Source organism: Rhinopithecus roxellana, chromosome 5 (genome assembly GCF_007565055.1).
Source record: "Rhinopithecus roxellana isolate Shanxi Qingling chromosome 5, ASM756505v1, whole genome shotgun sequence".
Taxonomy (NCBI): Eukaryota; Metazoa; Chordata; class Mammalia; order Primates; family Cercopithecidae; genus Rhinopithecus; species Rhinopithecus roxellana.
Genome location: NC_044553.1, coordinates 110,340,414 through 110,360,832, shown reverse-complemented (window position 1 = coordinate 110,360,832; position 20,419 = coordinate 110,340,414). Strand labels below are relative to the sequence as shown.

Sequence of the window (20,419 nt, the reverse complement as noted above, 5' to 3'; positions counted from 1 at the left end):
GTATCGTCTGTGAGACTCAAATATTGTCTCACAGATTCTGAGATTGTTCTTGGTCTTATGATACCTTTGCAGAGAAAGTATCAAACCGACTTGTATCACTTCCTTTCCTCCTACTAGTTTTGTAAGCTCAGTTCCCTGCTTGATCACCCTCACAATAAGGAGGGGAGAAGTGGAAGCAGGACTGACTCATATCACCTTGTTGCTGTAGGTTGGGGTGGGATCCTAGCTTCCTGCTGGGTTCTGCTGACATAAGGAAAAGGAAAGGGGGAGTCCCAGTGTCAAACAAATCTGCCTCCAACTACTTTTTCTGCCTGATTGATGCTGGTGATAGCAGAAGCTCAGCTTTCTATAGGGCCCTGATGATATTGGGTGAGGGTGAGAGCTAGTGAGAGGAGGCTCTGTTCACCACTGGGCCCTGCTGATGCTATTTGGATAGGGGAATTGGAGTACCATCTGTTTGTGTTAGGTGGGAGATGGAAGTTAAGCTCCTAGTTTACCCCTACTGAAACTGTGGGGAACAGGGGTTCCACTGGTGTTTGGCTGTAGTGGAGTGGGTATTGCTGAAGAGATTTTCTGTTTTGTTAGGCCACCCTTTTTTCTGTGCTTTGTCTTGGCAAAAGAGGCATTTCTTGATGCCTATTTTGTCTTTGCCTGTTGATGTTTTTGGAGACTGTTGCAGCATCCTGTCTGGAATATATAGGAGACAGTAAGGAAACCCAGGGAACTCACCACTTTGCTGCTTTTCAAGTCCCCCAAATCCTAAGGCAGTCTACTGTAGGCTATCTCTTAGAGTCTTCCTATGCTTAATGTGTTTTAACTAGGGTTTTTAATTGTAAGATGGAGGGCCCAAAATGAAGGAATGGTTACTTCATTTTGGCCACATCTAGAATTCTTTATATTAGTTTTGAAAGACTGTAATCAGCCAATAAAAATTTAAAATTGGGGCTGTAAGCACCACTATACCTCAACAGTGTCATATTTTAGATAAAGATTGTTATTTATTTTAGGCTATTTTTTTGTGATTTATTTTAGGCTATTTTGGTGTGTGACTTTGAACGTAGGACCTTAGTTTCCATGTATATGTGGTGAAATATTGGACTAGATCCTCTGGGGTGCTATCAATTAATATCCTATAATTTTATGATCCTGAAAACAGTTTATTTAAGTCAAGGTATGCTGTTGGTGCTGGGATAGAGAGAAGAACTTGGACCTTGGAAGTAGATGTTTGGATTCTGAAAGATGAAGAGACAGTTTTTATATAGCCATTAGGATGGACACCAGAACCAATGTACCTAGACTAGCATTTTGGCATTACCTTTACACTGTGCATGATCTGGGATAAATTACTTAAGTTCTCTTTGTCTCAGTTTCCTCCTTGCTTAAATGGGTGTGATAATACTGATCTTATATGATTATTGTGAAGATTAAAAGAGGTACTATATATAAAGCACTTAAAACAGTGCTCACACATAGTATTCACTATTTAAATATTTATTATTACTCACTGACTATCTGGCCTTAGGTCAGCCTTAATCTTAATTTCAGTTTTGTCATTTGTGAAGTAGGAATAATTATACACACATTTATTTAAATATGTATATACAAATATACATTTTGTACAATACTGTCATGTTTGTATATTATTTGTTGGGAATTAAATTGGAAATGTTTTTATTCTATGAGTTTACAAATATTTTTATCATCTAAATAAATCTTGATTTGTTTTTTACTTTAATTGCATAGAACGGAAAGATGCTGAAGGATGGGAGACTGTTCAGAGAGGAAGGCCTATTCGTTCTCGATCAACAGCAGTGTTGCCAAAAGTTTCATTGGCAACAGAAGCTGCAAGATCAAAGGATGACAGTGATAAAGAAAATGTATGTCTTTTACCTGTTGAAAGCATACAGAAAGGTGAATTTGTTGGAGATGGATCTTCTAATACTATAGAATCTCATCCCAAAGACTCATTATACTCTTGTGACCATCCTCTTGCCGAAAAAACCCAGGTAGTACATTCTGAAAATCCTTTTACTGTCTTTTTCAAAGGGGTATGTGTACATGTGTACTGGAATGTCTTAGTTTTGTACTTTATTTTTCAACTTACTGTGAAAATTTTCACATCTATAGACCTATAGAAAAGTGGCAAGAATAGAACAATGAAATCCTCCCATACCATTCACGTATATTCACAAATTATTATTTACCACATTTTTTCTTTTCTCTTGTTACATGTTATACACACATGTTAAATGCTTTAACATTTGAGAGTAATGTGCAAACATCATAAGCATTCACCTTTAAATCCTAAAGCATGGATCTCAAAAGAACAAAGAAATTTATTTATATAACCACATTACAATTATAAAATTCAGAGAATTTGATATATATGTATTATTTAATTTATAGTCTATATTTAAAGTTTTTTAGTTTTCCCAATAATTTTTTTAAAATAGAATTTCCTCCAGGATCCAATGTGGAATTACTCAGTTCATTTGATAGGTTTCTTTAATATTTTTCATTGGATATAGTTTCTCAGCCTGTCTGTCTTTCATGACATTAATCGTTTTGAAGAATACATTGTAGGTTTTTTTTTGTACATTGTCCTTTGTTCACTATTTGAACAATGTTCAAATTGAACTTTGTTCAGTTTAGCTTATGCATTTTTGATAGGAACAAAGTGATTGTCCTTAGTGTCACATCTAGAGGCGTATGATATCAATTTGGCTAGGTTTGTTACTAACTTTGAGTACTTGGTTAAGGTGATGTCTTTGTGCCTCATTTGCCATGTTACAATTTGAACTTATTCTACTTACTGAAAATTGAGTGTAATTTACTTATAATATTTAATATAATTCCTTAAAGTTAATATTCCCAGTATTTCTTCTGTGAGTTGAGTTGATGTTTATTTTACCTATTTCATGTACTAGTTTATACTTTTAGGTATTTGTTTATATGAAGGTTCATGTTCCGTTGGTGTAATTTTATGTAAAATGACTAATGAAATACAGGAGCTTTTTAAAAATATCATACTATAGGAACTAAATAGATCAGTTGTAAAATGGTTGTAATATTTTTGGTCCAGAGTAATACCTGCTTTTTGAAATTCTGTCTCTTTTTACCTGTAGGATTTTTTTCAACTGGAAATGTTCCTCAAATTCTTTATCTTCCTTTACTGATGAGAATGACTCTTAACATTGTTTCTGATCTATAAACTCTTTAATGTGTATTGGTTTTATGCCTGTGTGAGATTTCAAATTCCTTTTTGGGCAGTATTTTATGTGCTTTTTAATTTCTTACAATATGGAAGAGTCCTAAATGCATAGGAGTTAATTGGTATACATTTGTTTGATGTAACTTTAAGAAACTCTTTAGTGTTGTAAGCTACTTTAGAGACACTTAGTGAATAAACTACTTTTTATAATACTTAACAAACAGCTAGCATTTTTGCTGTGTTTAGCTAAAAAATATAACTTAGTCTAAAAATTATGCAGTTGTGTGTAGTGAATAAACCTATACGCTATTGAGATTTCAGGAATAATCTGTACATAGAACTTTTCAACAAGTAAAACTGCTGCAAAAATTTTTCAGTATAAAAGTTCACTGCTGATGGCAGCCAAGTTGATGATATTTGTTTTCTCCACTGTCATTCTAAAGATGGAATTAGCATATTAATGTCTTTACTTCATAGTTTAGCTTTGATTTTGTTATAGAAATGATACTGAGTTTTTTAATAGGTGGGATTGAGTAGTGTACACATAACTAATGCTAATATAAATATTGCCAAGAAGATTATAAACCATGGCGACTAACATATAAATAATGTTGATAGCAATATAAACAGTGTTATGTAATTTAAATAATGCTTATGCTAAAATCAACACTTTGGGGCACTTTAAGTTCGGACTAATAGTAGAATTTTTAAAGTAGTTTATGAGACTTAGCCAAGTTTGATATTTGTATAAATAATTTATCAAACTGGGGGGAGGTTTATAGCCACTGCAGTGTTTATCTAATGTTTATTTAAGAAGTGATGTGAGTTTTAAATTCATAATTTTAGATTTTAGTTCTTTGACGTGGAGTATCATTGGAAAACACAGTACTGTTCTTTCTCTTCTCTGTCCAAAGTAAAAATAAAGGCTTGACTCTACTAAATTGAAAGGTTTTAAAAAAATGGATGTGTATTTAGCCTACGCCAGTATTTGTTTTTTTATATTGTATTTACATTTCTGTTGGTTTGTTATTAAATATTCCTAAAGGAGAATAGGGAAAATATCTAAATCTAAGGTGTATGAATGTCATAATGAGACACGACATGCTTTCCATCTTTACCCTTAGGTCACGCTTTTCTCTTTCAGATCTGAGAATTGGGCTCACGTACCATATGAATTTTTAACAAAGATACTTTGAGATCATGTTAGTATTATCTGAAGAGAATAATACAAATATTTTTTTGTAAAATGTCCTCCAAATATATTTTTGTAAAAATTGGTTTCAGGATTTTTTCAAAAGTGCTGAATGTCCTCATTCAATATTAGACAGTCTTTGCAAAAGACCATGTAATACTTTTGGTTGTATGAGTATAATACAGTGAATGCCTCATACTTGTGACTAGATTTCTTTTGCAAAGGATATAAAATACTCATCACAAATTGGCCTACTACAAGAAAATTACAATATAAATTGCTTAATTTCTTAGAAAACTTTCGACAGTGCCAAGTACATAGTAGGCATGCAAGTAAAATTTGCGTTTAATGGTCCCTGTCCTTTTGTTACACTTGAAACATACAAAAAAGATGAGTAAATTTTCTGTCATCCAATCAAGTACCTCTTCATAGTTAATAGGTTAAGCAAAATCATCTCTTCTTCTGGAGTGGAATAGTTGGTAGTTTTAAATTATCTCTGATTCATTCTCTACGTTTTGTTAGTTCACAGTGAGTACATTGGATGATGTGAAGAATTCTGGCAGTATTCAAGACAATTATGTTCGAACTTCTGAAATATCTGCTGTCCACATTGATACAGAGTGTGTTTCAGTTATGCTACAAGCTGGTACACCTCCTTTACAAGTAAATGAAGAAAAATTTCCAGCAGAGAAAGCAAGGATAGAAAATGAAATGGACCCTTCAGATATTTCAAATGTGAGTGCTGCTAACTTGGTAAGAACAACTTATCAGAATTCTGAGTATATTTAAGAGGCATAAACCCCAATAATAATAACTTGTATGATTTATACTTTTTAAAGCATTTTTATATATGTTATTTCATTTTAACATTTTATTCTTATGGTAAATTTTTGATATAGTTAAGATTCTTGTTTTTTAGAGGAAGAAAGTGAGACTGTTGAGAGTTAAGTGACTTGTTCAAAATCATGTGGGTTGTGTGTGATTTGATCAAATGCTCTTTAGCCCAGAATTAAGAATCTAAACTAGTAACAATAGAGTCTTTCATGCTACATCTAGCATTCCAATAGATGGGAAATGGTGTCTGCTAGACTTAGTTTTAAAAACTTTCTTAACAGAGTACTTTAGACAGCCACTATCATTTGCTTGGAGTTCGTCTTTGAGATGAGATTTATTTACCATCCCTATTCCAGAATCTCTAAAAATGCATTGATTTGTGATTATTTATAGATTTATGATTTTGGATGACAACATATTTCTACCCATCTCTTCCTTTTGCTCATTTTAGTATTAAGATACTTGACCTGGGGATAATCCAGAATAAATCATGGTAACTTTGTTTCAAAACTAACTTTCCAAAGAAATAGGCACATATAAAAAGCTGTGAAAAATTACTTAATTTTAATTTTTTTTATTTTTTTATTATTTTTTATTTTTTTATTATACTTTAAGTTCTAGGGTACATGTGCATAATGTGCAGGTTTGTTACATATGAATACTTGTGCCATGTTGGTGTGCTGCACCCATCAACTCGTCAGCACCCATCAATTCGTCATTTATATCAGGTATAACTCCCAATGCAATCCCTCCTCCCTCCCCGCTCCCCATGATAGGCCCCGATGTGTGATGTTCCCCTTCCCGAGTCCAAGTGATGTCATTGTTCAGTTCCCACCTATGAGTGAGAACATGCGGTGTTTGGTTTTCTGTTCTAGTGATAGTTTGCTAAGAGTGATGGTTTCCAGCTGCATCCATGTCCCTACAAAGGACGCAAACTCATGCTTTTTTATGGCTGCATAATATTCCATGGTGTATATGTGCCACATTTTCTTAATCCAGTCTGTCACAGATGGACATTTGGGATGATTCCAAGTCTTTGCTATTGTGAATAGTGCCGCAGTGAACATACGTGTGCATGTGTCTTTATAGCAGCATGATTTATAATCCTTTGGGTATATACCCAGTAGTGGGATGGCTGGGTCATATGGTACATCTAGTTCTAGATCCTTGAGGAATTGCCATACTGTTTTCCATAATGGTTGAACTAGTTTACAGTCCCACCAACAGTGTAAAAGTGTTCCTATTTCTCCACATCCTCTCCAGCACCTGTTGTTTCCTGACTTTTTAATGATTGCCATTCTAACTGGTGTGAGATGGTATCTCATTGTGGTTTTGATTTGCATTTCTCTGATGGCGAGTGATGATGAGCATTTTTTCATGTGTCTTTTGGCTGTATGAATGTCTTCTTTTGAGAAATGTCTGTTCATATCCTTTCCCCACTTTTTGATGAGGTTGTTTGTTTTTTTCTGGTAAATTTGTTTGAGTTCTTTGTAGATTCTGGATGTTAGCCCTATGTCAGATGAGTAGGTTGCAAAAATTTTCTCCCATTCTGTAGGTTGCCTGTTCACTTTGATGATAGTTTCTTTTGCTGTGCAGAAGCTCTTTAGTTTAATTAGATCCCATTTGTCAATTTTGGCTTTTGCTGCCGTTGCTTTTGGTGTTTTAGACATGAAGTCCTTGCCCATGCCAATGTCCTGAATGGTACTACCTAGATTTTCTTCTAGGGTTTTTATGGTATTAGGTCTAACATTTAAGTCTCTAATCCATCTTGAATTAATTTTCGTATAAGGAGTAAGGAAAGGATGCAGTTTCAGCTTTCTACTTATGGCTAGCCAATTTTCCCAGCACCATTTATTAAATAGGGAATCCTTTCCCCATTTCTTGTTTCTCTCAGGTTTGTCAAAGATCAGATGGCTGTAGATGTGTGGTATTATGTCTGAGGACTCTGTTCTGTTCCATTGGTCTATATCTCTGTTTTGGTACCAGTACCATGCTGTTTTGGTTACTGTAGCCTTGTAGTATAGTTTGAAGTCAGGTAGCGTGACGCCTCCAGCTTTGTCCTTTTGACTTAGGATTGTCTTGGCAATGCGGGCTCTTTTTTGATTCCATATGAACTTTAAAGCTGTTTTTTCCAATTCTGTGAAGAAACTCATTGGTAGCTTGATGGGGATGGCATTGAATCTATAAATAACCTTGGGCAGTATGGCCATTTTCACAATATTGATTCTTCCTATCCATGAGCATGGTATGTTCTTCCGTTTGTTAGTGTCCTCTTTTATTTCACTGAGCAGTGGTTTGTAGTTCTCCTTGAAGAGGTCCTTTACATCCTTTATAAGTTGGATTCCTAGGTATTTTATTCTCTTTGAAGTAATTGTGAATGGAAGTTCATTCCTGATTTGGCTCTCTGTTTGTGTGTTACTGGTGTATATGAATGCTTGTGATTTTTGCACATTAATTTTGTATCCTGAGACTTTGCTGAAGTTGCTTATCAGCTTAAGGAGATTTTGGGCTGAGACAATGGGGTTTTCTAAATATACAATCATGTCATCTGCAAACAGGGACAATTTGACTTCTTCTTTTTCTAACTGGATACCATTTACTTCTTTCTCTTTCCTGATTGCCCTAGCCAGAACTTCCAACACTATGTTGAATAGGAGTGGTGAGAGAGGGCATCCCTGTCTTGTGCCAGTTTTCAAAGGGAATTTTTCCAGTTTTTGCCCATTCAGTATGATATTAGCTGTGGGTTTGTCATAAATAGCTCATTATTTTGAGGTACGCTCCATCAATACCGAATTTATTGAGCATTTTTAGCATGAAGGGCTGTTGAATTTTGTCAAAAGCCTTTTCTGCATCTATTGAGATAATCATGTGGTTCTGGTCTTTGGTTCTGTTTATATGCTGGATTACGTTTATTGATTTGCGAATGTTGAACCAGCCTTGCATCCCAGGGATGAAGCCCACTTGATCATGGTGGATAAGCTTTTTGATGTGCTGCTGAATCCGGTTTGCCCGTATTTTATTGAGGATTTTTGCATTGATGTTCATCAGGGATATTGGTCTCAAATTCTCTTTTTTTGTTGTGTCTCTGCCAGGCTTTGGTATCAGGAGGATGTTGGCCTCATAAAATGAGTTAGGGAGGATTCCCTCTTTTTCTATTGATTGGAATAGTTTCAGAAGGAATGGTACCAGCTCCTCCTTGTACCTCTGGTAGAATTCAGCTGTGAATCCATCTGGTCCTGGACTTTTTTTGGTGGGTAGGCTATTAATTATTGCCTCAATTTCAGAGCCTGCTATTGGTCTATTCAGAGATTCAACTTCTTCCTGGTTTAGTCTTGGAAGAGTGTAAGTGTCCAGGAAATTATCCATTTCTTCTAGATTTTCTAGTTGATTTGCGTAGAGGTGTTTATAGTATTCTCTGATGGTTGTTTGTATTTCTGTGGGGTCGGTGGTGATATCCCCTTTATCATTTTTTATTGCGTCTATTTGATTCCTCTCTCTTTTCTTCTTTATTAGTCTTGCTAGCGGTCTGTCAATTTTGTTGATCTTTTCAAAAAACCAACTCCTGGATTCATTGATTTTTTGGAGGGATTTTTGTGTCTCTATCTCCTTCAGTTCTGCTCTGATCTTAGTAATTTCTTGCCTTCTGCTAGCTTTTGAATGTGTTTGCTCTTGCCTCTCTAGTTCTTTTAATTGTGATGTTAGAGTGTCAATTTTAGATCTTTCCTGCTTTCTCTTGTGGGCATTTAGTGCTATAAATTTCCCTCTACACACTGCTTTAAATGTGTCCCAGAGATTCTGGTATGTTGTATCTTTGTTCTCATTGATTTCAAAGAACATCTTTATTTCTGCTTTCATTTCGTTATGTACCCAGTAGTCATTCAGGAGCAGGTTGTTCAGTTTCCATGTAGTTGAGCGGTTTTGATTGAGTTTCTTAGTCCTGAGTTCTAGTTTGATTGCACTGTGGTCTGAGAGACAGTTTGTTATAATTTCTGTTCTTTTACATTTGCTGAGGAGTGCTTTACTTACAATTATGTGGTCAGTTTTGGAATAAGTGTGAGGTGGTGCTGAGAAGAATGTATATTCTGTTGATTTGGGGTGGAGAGTTCTATAGATGTCTATTAGGTCCGCTTGGTGCAGAGATGAGTTCAATTCCTGGATATCCTTGTTAACTTTCTGTCTCGTTGATCTGTCTAATGTTGACAGTGGAGTGTTGAAGTCTCCCATTATTATTGTATGGGAGTCTAAGTCTCTTTGTAAGTCTCTAAGGACTTGCTTTATGAATTTGGGTGCTCCTGTATTGGGTGCATATATATTTAGGAGAGTTAGCTCTTCCTGTTGAATTGATCCCTTTACCATTATGTAATGGCCTTCTTTGTCTCTTTTGATCTTTGATGGTTTAAAGTCTGTTTTATCAGAGACTAGGATTGCAACCCCTGCTTTTTTTTATTCTCCATTTGCTTGGTAGATCTTCCTCCATCCCTTTATTTTGAGCCTATGTATGTCTCTGCATGTGAGATGGGTCTCCTGAATACAGCAGACTGATGGGTCTTGATTCTATCCAGTTTGCTAGTCTGTGTCTATTAATTGGAGCATTGAGTCCATTAACATTTAAGGTTAATATTGTTATGTGTGAACTTGATCCTGCCATTATGATATTAACTGGTTATTTTGCTCGTTAGTTGATGCAGTTTCTTCCTAGCCTTGATGGTCTTTACATTTTGGCATGTTTTTGCAATGGCTGGTACCGGTTGTTCCTTTCCATGTTTAGGGCTTCCTTCAGGGTCTCTTGTAAGGCAGGCCTGGTGGTGACAAAATCTCTAAGCATTTGCTTATCTGTAAAGGATTTTATTTCTCCTTCACTTATGAAACTTAGTTTGGCTGGATATGAAATTCTGGGTTTAAAATTCTTTTCTTTAAGAATGTTGAATATTGGCCCCCACTCTCTTCTGGCTTGTAGAGTTTCTGCCGAGAGGTCTGCTGTTAGTCTGATGGGCTTCCCTTTGTGGGTAACCCGACCTTTCTCTCTGGCTGCCCTTAAGATTTTTTCCTTCATTTCAACTTTGGTGAATCTGGCAATTATGTGTCTTGGAGTTGCTCTTCTCGAGGAGTATCTTTGTGGTGTTCTCTGTATTTCCTGAATTTGAATGTTGGCCTGCCCTACTAGGTTGGGGAAGTTCTCCTGGATGATATCCTGAAGAGTGATTTCCAACTTGGTTCCATTTTCCCCCTCACTTTCAGGCACCCCAATCAGACGCAGATTTGGTCTTTTTACATAATCCCATACTTCTTGCAGGCTTTGTTCATTTCTTTTTCTTCTTTTTTCTTTTGGTTTCTCTTCTCGCTTCATTTCATTCATTTGATCCTCAATCGCTGATACTCTTTCCTCCTGTTGATCGAGTCGGTTACTGAAGCTTGTGCATTTGTCACGTATTTCTTGTGTCATGGTTTTCATCTCTGTCTTTTCATTTATGACTTTCTCTGAATTAATTATTCTAGCTATCAATTCTTCCACTCTTTCTTCAAGATTTTTAGTTTCTTTGCGCTGGGTACGTAATTCCTCCTTTAGCTCTGAGAAGTTTGATGGACTGAAGCCTTCTTCTCTCATCTCGTCAAAGTCATTCTCTGACCAGCTTTGATCCGTTGCTGGCGATGAGCTGCGCTCTTATTTTTTGAATTTCCAGCTTTTCTGCCCTGCTTTTTCCACATCTTTATGGTTTTATCTGTCTCTGGTCTTTGATGATGTTGACGTACTGATGGGGTTTTGGTATAGGTGTTCTTCCTGTTTGATAGTTTTCCTTCTGATAGTCAGGACCCTCAGCTGTAGGTCTGTTGGAGATTGCTTGAGGTCCACTCCAGACCCTGTTTGCCTGGGTATCAGCAGCAGAGGTTGCAGAAGATAGAATATTGCTGAAGAGCGAGTGTACCTGTCTGATTCTTACTTTGGAAGCTTCCTCTCAGTGGTGTACTCCACCCTGTGAGGTGTGTGGTGCCAGACTGCCCCTAGTGGGGGATGTCTCCCAATGAGGCTGCTCGGGTCAGGGACCCACTTGAGCAGGCAGTCTGTCCGTTTTCAGATCTCAACCTCCGTGTTGGGAGATCCACTGCTCTCTTCAAAGCTGTGAGACAGAGTCGTTCGCGTCTGCACAGGCCTCTGCTGCTTGTCCTGTTGTTGTTTAGCTGTGCCCTGTCCCCAGAGGTGGAGTCTACAGAGACAGGCAGGTTTCCTTGAGCTGCTGTGAGCTCCACCCAGTTCGAGCTTCCCAGCGGCTTTGTTTACCCACTTAAGCCTCAGCAATGTCGGGCGCCCCGCCCCCAGCCTCGCTGCTGCCTTGCGGTTAGATCGCAGACTGCTGTGGTAGCAATGAGGGAGGCTCCGTGGCCGTGGGACCTTCCCCGCCCGGTGTGGGTATAATCTCCTAGTGTGCCCGTTTGCTTAAAGCTCAGTATTGGGGTGGGAATTACCCGATTTTCCAGGTGTTGTGTGTCTCAGTTCCCCTGGCTAGGAAAAGGGATTCCCTTCCCCCTTGCGCTTCCCAGGTGAGGCAATGCCTCGCCCTGCTTCGGTTCTCGCTGGTCGGGCTGCAGCAGCTGACCAGCACCGATTGTCCGGCACTCCCCAGTGAGATGACCCCAGTACCTCAGTTGAAAATGCAGAAATCACCGGTCTTCTGTGTCGCTCGCGCCGGGAGTTGGAGACTGGAGCTGTTCCTATTCTTAATTTTTTTTTTTTTAAAGACTGCTATGCACTATAATTTCTTCTAAAATTTGATGCCTTATACTGAAAGATCTTAACAACACATGGTATTAGGTAAAATTATACATTTCATAGGGATAATAGCAATAGAGATGAAACTTGATATGGGTTGTTTAAGGGTAAAAAGGAAAATAAAGGTTATAGTAATATAAAAATCAAATGTGTAGATTCTTTTAATAAGGTAGAATAATTGATTTTCATCTTGTGTCTTTTAGTAATGAACATTTCTAAATGTTGAACATAATTATGGTCAAATAAGTAGTGAGTTTATTGTATGGGGTGGAATTTGGTTATTTGTTTTAGTAGTTGTATATCAAATTGTATATTTTGCAGTTTGATTCTGTGAGAATCAAATTTTAAAAGAGGAAATCTATCCCATACTTAAATAAGCATGAAAGAATTCAAAATTCTTATCTCATTGTTTTTATTTTCATCACATATATAAACTTGCAGAGTCAGAAAACCTTTTGGTTATTTTGAGGGTCAAACTTGCATACTTAAAAGAAAATAAGTTCTGCTTTAATGTGAATATTAGTGTATTGTTAGAGGTCTTAAGAATGCTTTTTGTTTTGTTTTGACAAACCAAAGGCGATAAGGTGTAAGCACCTTAATGTTTAGTTTCCATTGGAGAGTTACAGAGAATTCCTGTAGTGATGAGACAACTGTTTTTTATTTTCTTTCTTTCTTTTTTTAAAATTATACTGTAAGTTGTAGGGTACATGTGCACAACGTACAGGTTTGTTACATAGGTATACATGTGCCATGTTGGTTTGCTGCCCCCATCAACTCATCATTTACATTAGGTATTTTTCCTAATGCTATCCCTCCGCTAGCCCCCCACCCCGTGACTAGCCCCAGCATGTGATATTCCTCGCTCTGTGTCCATGTGTTCTCATTGTTCACCTCCCACCTATGAGTGAGAACATGTGGTGTTTGGTTTTCTGTCCTTGTGATAGTTTGCTTAGAATGATGGTTTCCAGCTTCATCTGTGTCCCTACAAAGGACATGAACTCATCTTTTTTTATGGCTCCATAGTATTCAATGGTATATATGTGCCACTCTGTTAATCCAGTCTGTCATCGATGGACATTTAGGTTGGTTCCAAGTCTTTGCTATTGTGAATAGTGCCACAATAAACATACGTGTGCATATGTCTTTATAGTAGCATGATTTATAATCCTTTGGGTATATGCCCAGTAATGGGATTGCTGGGTCAAATGGTATTTCTAGTTCTAGATCCTTAAGGAATCACCACACTGTCTACAGTGGTTGAACTAATTTACACTGCCACCAACAGTGTGAAAGCATTCCTATTTCTCCACATCCTCTCCAGCATCTTTTGTTTCCTGAGTTTTTAATGATTGCCATTCTAACTGGTGTGAGATGGTATCTCATTGTGGTTTTAATTTGCATTTCTCTGATGGCCAGTGATGATGAGCATTGTTTCATGTGTCTGTTGGCTGCATAAATGTCTTCTTTTGAGAAATTTCTGTTCATATCCTTTGCCCACTTTTTGGTGGGGTTCTCTTCTCTTCTCTTCTCTTTCTTTTTCTTTCTTTTTTTTCTTTCTTTCTTTCTTTCCTCTCTCTCTGTCTGTCTCTCTCTTCCTGTTTCTCTCTCGCTCTTCTTTTCTCTTCTTTTCTTTTCTTTTCCCTTCCCTTCCTTTCCCTCCCCTCCCCTCCCCCCTAATTTATGTATCTAATTTATTTTCTTGTAAATATGTTTAAGTTCTTTATAGATTCTGAATATTAACCCTTTGTCAGATGGGTAGATTGCAAAAATTTTCTCCATTCTGTAGGTTGCCTGTTCATTGTGATGATAGTTTTATATAAATTGAGTTGTGTAAGCTTTGCTTGGTATCTTTCACTCAACATACTTATTTTGAGATTTATCCATGTAGCTGTGTATTAATACTTCATTCTGTTAATTGACTTTGCTAGTATTCTGTTATATGCATGTAACACAATGTTTGTTCATTCACTTGCCCAGAGACATTTGAATTACATCTTTTTTTAAAGGAATAAAGATGCCATGAACATTTTTGTATACATCTTTGTGTGAACATATGTTTTTATTTCTTTTGAGAAAATACTTAGATCAATTTTGTTGATAGTATTGTTCAGGTCTTCTATATCTTTACTAGTTTTTTGTTTACTTTTTCTGTCAGTTGAGAGAGGGGTACTGAAATCACTGACTGTAACTGTGGATGTATTTCTTTTGTAACAACTTTATTGAGATAATAATTTACATATAATACAGTCCATCTGTTTCAAGTTTACTGTTGTTTTTTAGTATATTCACAGAGTTGTACAACCATCACCATAATCAGCTTTAGAACTCTTTCATCACTCTGAAAAGGAAACCCAGTGCCCATTAGCAGTTACTCCCTTTCACTCCACCCACACATGCCACAGACAACCACTACACTGCTTTCTCCATATAGAATTTTGCCTATTTTAGACATTTCATAGAAATGAAATGCAGTATGTGGTTATTTGTGACTGGCTTCTTAGCATGTTTTAGGGGTTCATTCATATCTTAGTTTATCTCAGTACTTTGTTCCTTTTTGTAATCAAATAGTATAGTCCACTGAATGAATATACCATTTTTATTTATTTATCAGTTGATGGACATTTAGGTTGTTTCCACTGTGCTATTATGAATAGCACTGCTTTAAGTATTTGCATAAAAGTTTTTGTGTGGGCACATTTTTTATTTCTCCTGGATATATATGTAGGAGTGGAATTGTTGGGTTTTATGAACTCTGTTTAACCGTTTGAGCAACTGTCAGACTGCTTTCCAAATTGGTTGCATCATTTTACATTCTCATTAGATTTTTTTTTTTGCATTTCAATAAGTTTTTACCTTATATATTTTGAAGTTCTATTATGTCTATAAACATTTAGTATTGTTTTGTTGTCTTGATGAATTGACCCTTTTGTTATTATAAAATGGTCTTCTTTATTCCTCGTGATATTTTTTGCTCTGAAATCTGTGTCTGATATTAATATTTCAGCTCTCTTTTAGTTAGCATAGATCTTTCATTTGTAATCTTTTTTTTTTCTTCTAGGAAACATATAGTTCAGTCTTATTTTTTATCTAATTTGATGATCTCTGCCTATTACATGTTACATTTACATGTAATATAATTATTGATATAGTTTGTTTAAATCCACCATTTTACTATTTGTTTTCTCTTTGACTTGTGTTCTTCCTTCCATTTTTAATTTTTTAATAATTTTATTTTATCACCTTTGATGGCTTATTAACCACACGCTTGTTTTGTTATTTCAGTGTTTGATTTAGGGTTTCTAGTATACATCTTTAGCTTCTCATGAGGATTTATTAATTAATGAATTTCGTGTGTTTTTATTACTTATAATGCATTTTTTAAAGTTAGGTGTATATATGTTCAGAAAGCATCATCACCAGTATAGCATATATTCTTTCCATGTTCCCATTATAGTATACTATTTTGATTTTACATTTAATGAGTGTATTCAATCTATAATTGTTTTGAATTTTGGCACTTAAATGAAATTCGCACTTTGTCATTAATAATACCTGTTAAATAAATAATTTCACAGTTTCTCATACATAACTGTCTGGTAAATAAGGCAAGTCATTGATTATTGTTCCATTTTATGGAATACCAAGTAGGTTCTTGGTTTCTGGAAGCTTCTAAGGCACACAGCTAGTAAGTGGATGAGCCTATAAGGAACCCCACCTTTTATGGTTCTAGATCAGTACAATTTTATGTATACTGTTGAGTCCATGTTATAACGTAAAAAATGATTACTTTCCAGTCAAGTGATGATTTTTCTTTTTGTTTATGTGTTTTTAACTTTATAGTCCATGGCAGAAGTCCTTGCTAAAAAAGAAGAGCTAGCAGATCGTCTAGAAAAGGCCAATGAAGAAGCCATTGCTAGTGCTATTGCTGAAGAAGAACAGTTAACTAGAGAAATTGAAGCTGAAGAAAACAATGATATTAACATTGAAACTGACAACGACAGTGATTTTTCTGTGAGCATTTAGACTTTTTAACATAACTATTCAAAATTTATATTTAGAAACAAAATTGTCTGGGCCAGAAAGACTTGGAGTCCATCTAGTCCTATTTAAGATTAGTTACTTAAAAATCATGTTCAGTAATCATAACTATTATTCTCAGGATGATTTAGACTTATACAATAAACAATAGCAAATCTTTTGTTAGCACTTTACCATTACTAAGTATTTTCATATATGATACAGTTGACAAATTAGAAGTTGTTATTGTTATTTTACCAGTCAAGAAATTGAGTCTAGGCCAGTCGTGGTGCTGTATGCCTGTAATCTCAGCACTTTGGGAGGTCAAGGCAGTAGGATTGCTTGAGGACAGGAGTTCGAGACCAGCCTGGGCAACATAGCAAAACCCTGCTCTATTAAAAACAGTTAAAAAATTGAGTCTGACATAAAGTAAGAGCTCAACATTACTCTGATTATAATTTATAGAGAGTGAAGACAAAGCTAAGGTATTTTACTTTTGTATTCTATTAGCAAAAAGTAGGCTGGGCATAGTGGCTCACACCTGTAATCCCAGCACTTTGGGAGGCCGAGTTGGGTGGATCACAAGGTCAGGAGTTTGCGACCAGCCTAGCCAATATGATGAAACCCCGCCTCTATTAAAAATACAAAAATTAGCCGGGTGTGGTGGCGGGCTCCTGAAGTCCCAGCTACTCGGGAGGCTGAGGCAGGAGAATAGTTTGAACCCGGGAGGTGGAGGTTGCAGTGAGCTGAGATCATGCCACTGCACTCCAGCCTGGACCACAGAGTGAGACTTAATCTCAAAAATGAATGAATGAATGAATGAATGAATAAATAAATAAATAAATAAGCAAATGATACACTACCTTCCTCTACTAAGTGCTTAGGATATATATGTTAATGATGGGAATTTGTTAAAGAATAAAATAACTTTAAATGTTTTACATATTGGTTTATTAAATTTTAATGCCAAACAATCTTCAGTTCTTCAGTATTTGCTCTGTATATGTTAGCATTTATGTAGTAATAGGATAAGGCCAGTATATTTCTTAAATTTACTTCATTTGTCTCTGCTGTTAATGGCTGCTAGGCTCTTAAAATGAATAGGCTGTGGTATTTTAACTCGGTAATTATTATGACTGTACTGGTAGGTACCGTTTTCCTGGTTTTCAACTGTTAGTTAAATGGAATATATTAACAATAGGTAGGAAATTTTCACATGTGGTTCATTTTCTAAAGTTGTAATTGTGTTCAAAGATTTGATTTTCAACTTCCCTTATTACATTTTAGGCCAGCATGGGCAGTGGGAGTGTATCTTTCTGTGGTATGTCCATGGACTGGAACGATGTCCTTGCAGACTATGAAGGTATTGTGTATATGCATATTGGCTGTGTAGTACAGTGTTCAAAAGTTTGTTCTCAAATGTTTTATAGACCTATGTGGTTACACAATGATAGTATTTTTTTCTAAACAGCTCGTGAGTCTTGGCGCCAAAATACATCTTGGGGGGACATTGTAGAAGAAGAACCTGCTAGACCTCCAGGGCATGGAATTCACATGCATGAAAAACTTTCTTCACCCTCTCGTAAAAGGTCTGGCATTTGAAAATTAATTTGAAGTGGTTCACAGGAAGAAAACTAGCCACTCTTCATTGTTAAATAAAAATGCTACATGGCATTTTTGGGCACATTACTTCAGGACAGTTTCAGATCCATTGAAAAGTAACAAAGCTTTCCTGAAGTGTTGGGCCAAAATTAGTTTTGTATACTTTAAAAACTACGAAGTCTAAAGAACACTTTTTCTGGCCTTATCATGTAAACATTTCATGTCTCTTGTCCATTTGTTTGTATTAATAGAACAATTGCAGAATCTAAGAAGAAACATGAAGAAAAACAAATGAAAGCACAGCAGCTAAGGGAAAAGTTACGTGAAGAGAAAACATTAAAGCTTCAGAAATTGTTAGAAAGGGTGAGTTTTTATTTTTTAGGAAATTATGATAGTCTGAAGTTGGTGGGCTTATTTTCAACTCTACTTCTGGTCTGAGAGAAGCTAAAATAACCATAAAATAATTAGATTTGCTAGGAAACAAAGGCATTTTAATCTGTTGAATCCAAGAAGGTTAACTATAAACAAATCATCATTTTCAAATTATCTAGTAAATTGATATTTTGCAGGGTTAGCATGGATTATTAAAGCTCTACTTGTCTTTTGCCATTTTCATTGGAGGGTTTCCTTGGGGAGGTTTGTCTAAAGAGTAGAATGACCTGGTAGACAATTTGGAGCCTAAGACTATCAGTTTGTAGTGTGTTTGCCCGTGGCCAGCCCTGGTCCTTGCTCTTGGCTCTGGATTTTACTTCTGTTTATATATCTGCAGCCAACCCCTTCAGCTGGAGGAATGCAAGCTACCGCCCTGTCCCACAGTTGTTGTCAATCCATGTCCATATGCAGCGGGCCAAATAGCCATGCACACACATGGCCACAGCTGGCCATGGCCCCCATTGCCACATGTATGCCTGCAACCAAACGCCACCTGCCTTGGCTCTCACCTACCCGGGGGTGCTCACTTCTTAACACAGAGGTGCTGCTGGCAGCCACTGCCTACACCCTGTAGCTTTTGGAGCTGAGGACTGCCCTGTTACTGATATTGCCAACTGAAGCTCCCTGAGCTGCCACGCCAATGCATACATATAAACCAGGAGTTGTTGTACTTGCCTGTACTTTGGCACTCTGTGTGCCACTAGGCTTAGTGCAATAAGATACTCCTGCATTACCCCCAAGGCAGTGCTCCCATCTGAATAATTGACTATCCTTTCTGAAGCCAGTCCGTAAAGACTGGAGAATGTGACTGCTTCTTTAAGTGCACAGACAGCAATGCAGGGATACAAGGAACATGAAAAATCAGGAAAACTTGACACCACCAAGAGAATACAATAAATATCCAGGAAGCAATCCAAACAAATGAAGATCCATGAAGTCCCTAATAAAATATTCAAAATAACTGTTGAAGGTCAGTGAACTGTAAGAGAGCACAGATAAATAATGTAACAAAATTGGGAAAACAACATAAAAACAAAATGAGAACATCAAGAAAGTGAAGCCATGAGAAAGAACCAAACAAATTCCAGAGGTGAAGAATACGCTGAAGAAACTAGAAAATGCAGTAGAGAGCTTCAGCAGCAGATTAGTGAAGCATAAGAAAGAATCAAGAAAACTTGAAAACAGGTCATTTGGAATTACCCAGTAAGAGGAGAGAAAGAATGAAAAAAATGAAGAAGGTCTCTGGAATTTATGGGACACTATCATTGAATGAATATATGCATTATAGGGAGTGAAGAGAAGCAGGCAGAAAGCTTTTTTTTTTTTTTTTTTTAAAGAAATAACCCAAAACTTCCTAAATATGGAGAGCAAAAGAGATATCCAGACTCAAGCTCATAGAACCCCACAACAGTTAAAGAAGTCTACATCAAGACTTAGTATAATTGTCAAAACTCAAAGACAAAATTTTGAAAGCTGCCTGAGAAAGGCAACTCATCTCATACAAGGGAAGCCTGCCCCCACCCTCCCCCGAAATGATCAGTGAATTTCTCAACATGAATATTCCAGGCTAGGCGATAATGGGATGTTATATTCAAAGTACTGGGGGGAAAAAAAACCCGATCAGCCACGATTACTATACCCTGGAAAGCTATCCTTAAAAATGAAAGGAGATAAAGTCTTTCCCAGACACATGAAAATTGAGGGAGTTTGTCATCACTAGGCTTGCCTGAGAAGAAATGCTATTGGAGTTCTTAAAATGGAATAGAAAAATGATAAACACCAATGTAAAAGCATGTGAAAGAAAGTACGTAAAGCTCAGGGGTAAATGTACAGTCAAATATAGAATAACATAATACTTTAAAGGTGGTACAGAAATAACTGCAACCCCAATATAAAACTTTAAAGAAGGCTGGGTGTGGTGACTCACACTCATAATCCCAGTGCTTTAGGAGGCTGAGGTGGGAAGATCACATGAGGCCAGGTGTCTCACACCAGCCTGGACAATGTAGCAAGACCTCATCTCTACAAAAAGAAGGAAGAACAAAAAAATTACCAGTTTTGGTGGTAGGCACCTGTGGTCCCAGCTACCTGTGAGGCTGAGGCAGAAGGATCGCGTGAACCTGGGAGTTTGAGGCTGCAGTGAGCTAGGATTGCCCCAGGATGCACTGCAGCCTGGGAAACAGAGCAGCATCCTGTTACTAAGGTAGGGTGGGGGAGAGGACTTAAAAGACAAAAAGGTATTAAAAATAAGTCTAATGACAGAAAAGTGATATTGGATTTACAGTATGAAAAGTAGTAAACTCTGACTTCAAAAACACATAGTGTACGGGTAGGTAAAAGTGTAAAGTTTTGTAGGCCATTGAAT

The 20,419-nt window shown here is 36.7% G+C and overlaps 1 protein-coding gene across 4 annotated transcripts in view; it reads left to right on the top strand.

Annotated features, from left to right (window-relative positions):
- SCAPER (S-phase cyclin A associated protein in the ER) overlaps nucleotides 1-20,419 on the top strand; it is a 587,291-nt gene that overhangs the window by 140,356 nt on the left and 426,516 nt on the right. For 3 of the 4 annotated variants that reach the window (XM_030930958.1, XM_030930961.1, XM_030930959.1), the window contains 6 exons: nucleotides 1,744-2,006; nucleotides 4,926-5,156; nucleotides 15,844-16,014; nucleotides 17,308-17,383; nucleotides 17,492-17,609; nucleotides 17,874-17,985. In XM_030930958.1, the coding sequence (XP_030786818.1) occupies nucleotides 1,744-2,006; nucleotides 4,926-5,156; nucleotides 15,844-16,014; nucleotides 17,308-17,383; nucleotides 17,492-17,609; nucleotides 17,874-17,985 (971 nt within the window). The remainder of the gene's footprint in view (nucleotides 1-1,743; nucleotides 2,007-4,925; nucleotides 5,157-15,843; nucleotides 16,015-17,307; nucleotides 17,384-17,491; nucleotides 17,610-17,873; nucleotides 17,986-20,419) is intronic. The other variant, XM_030930960.1, reaches the window with a different exon arrangement.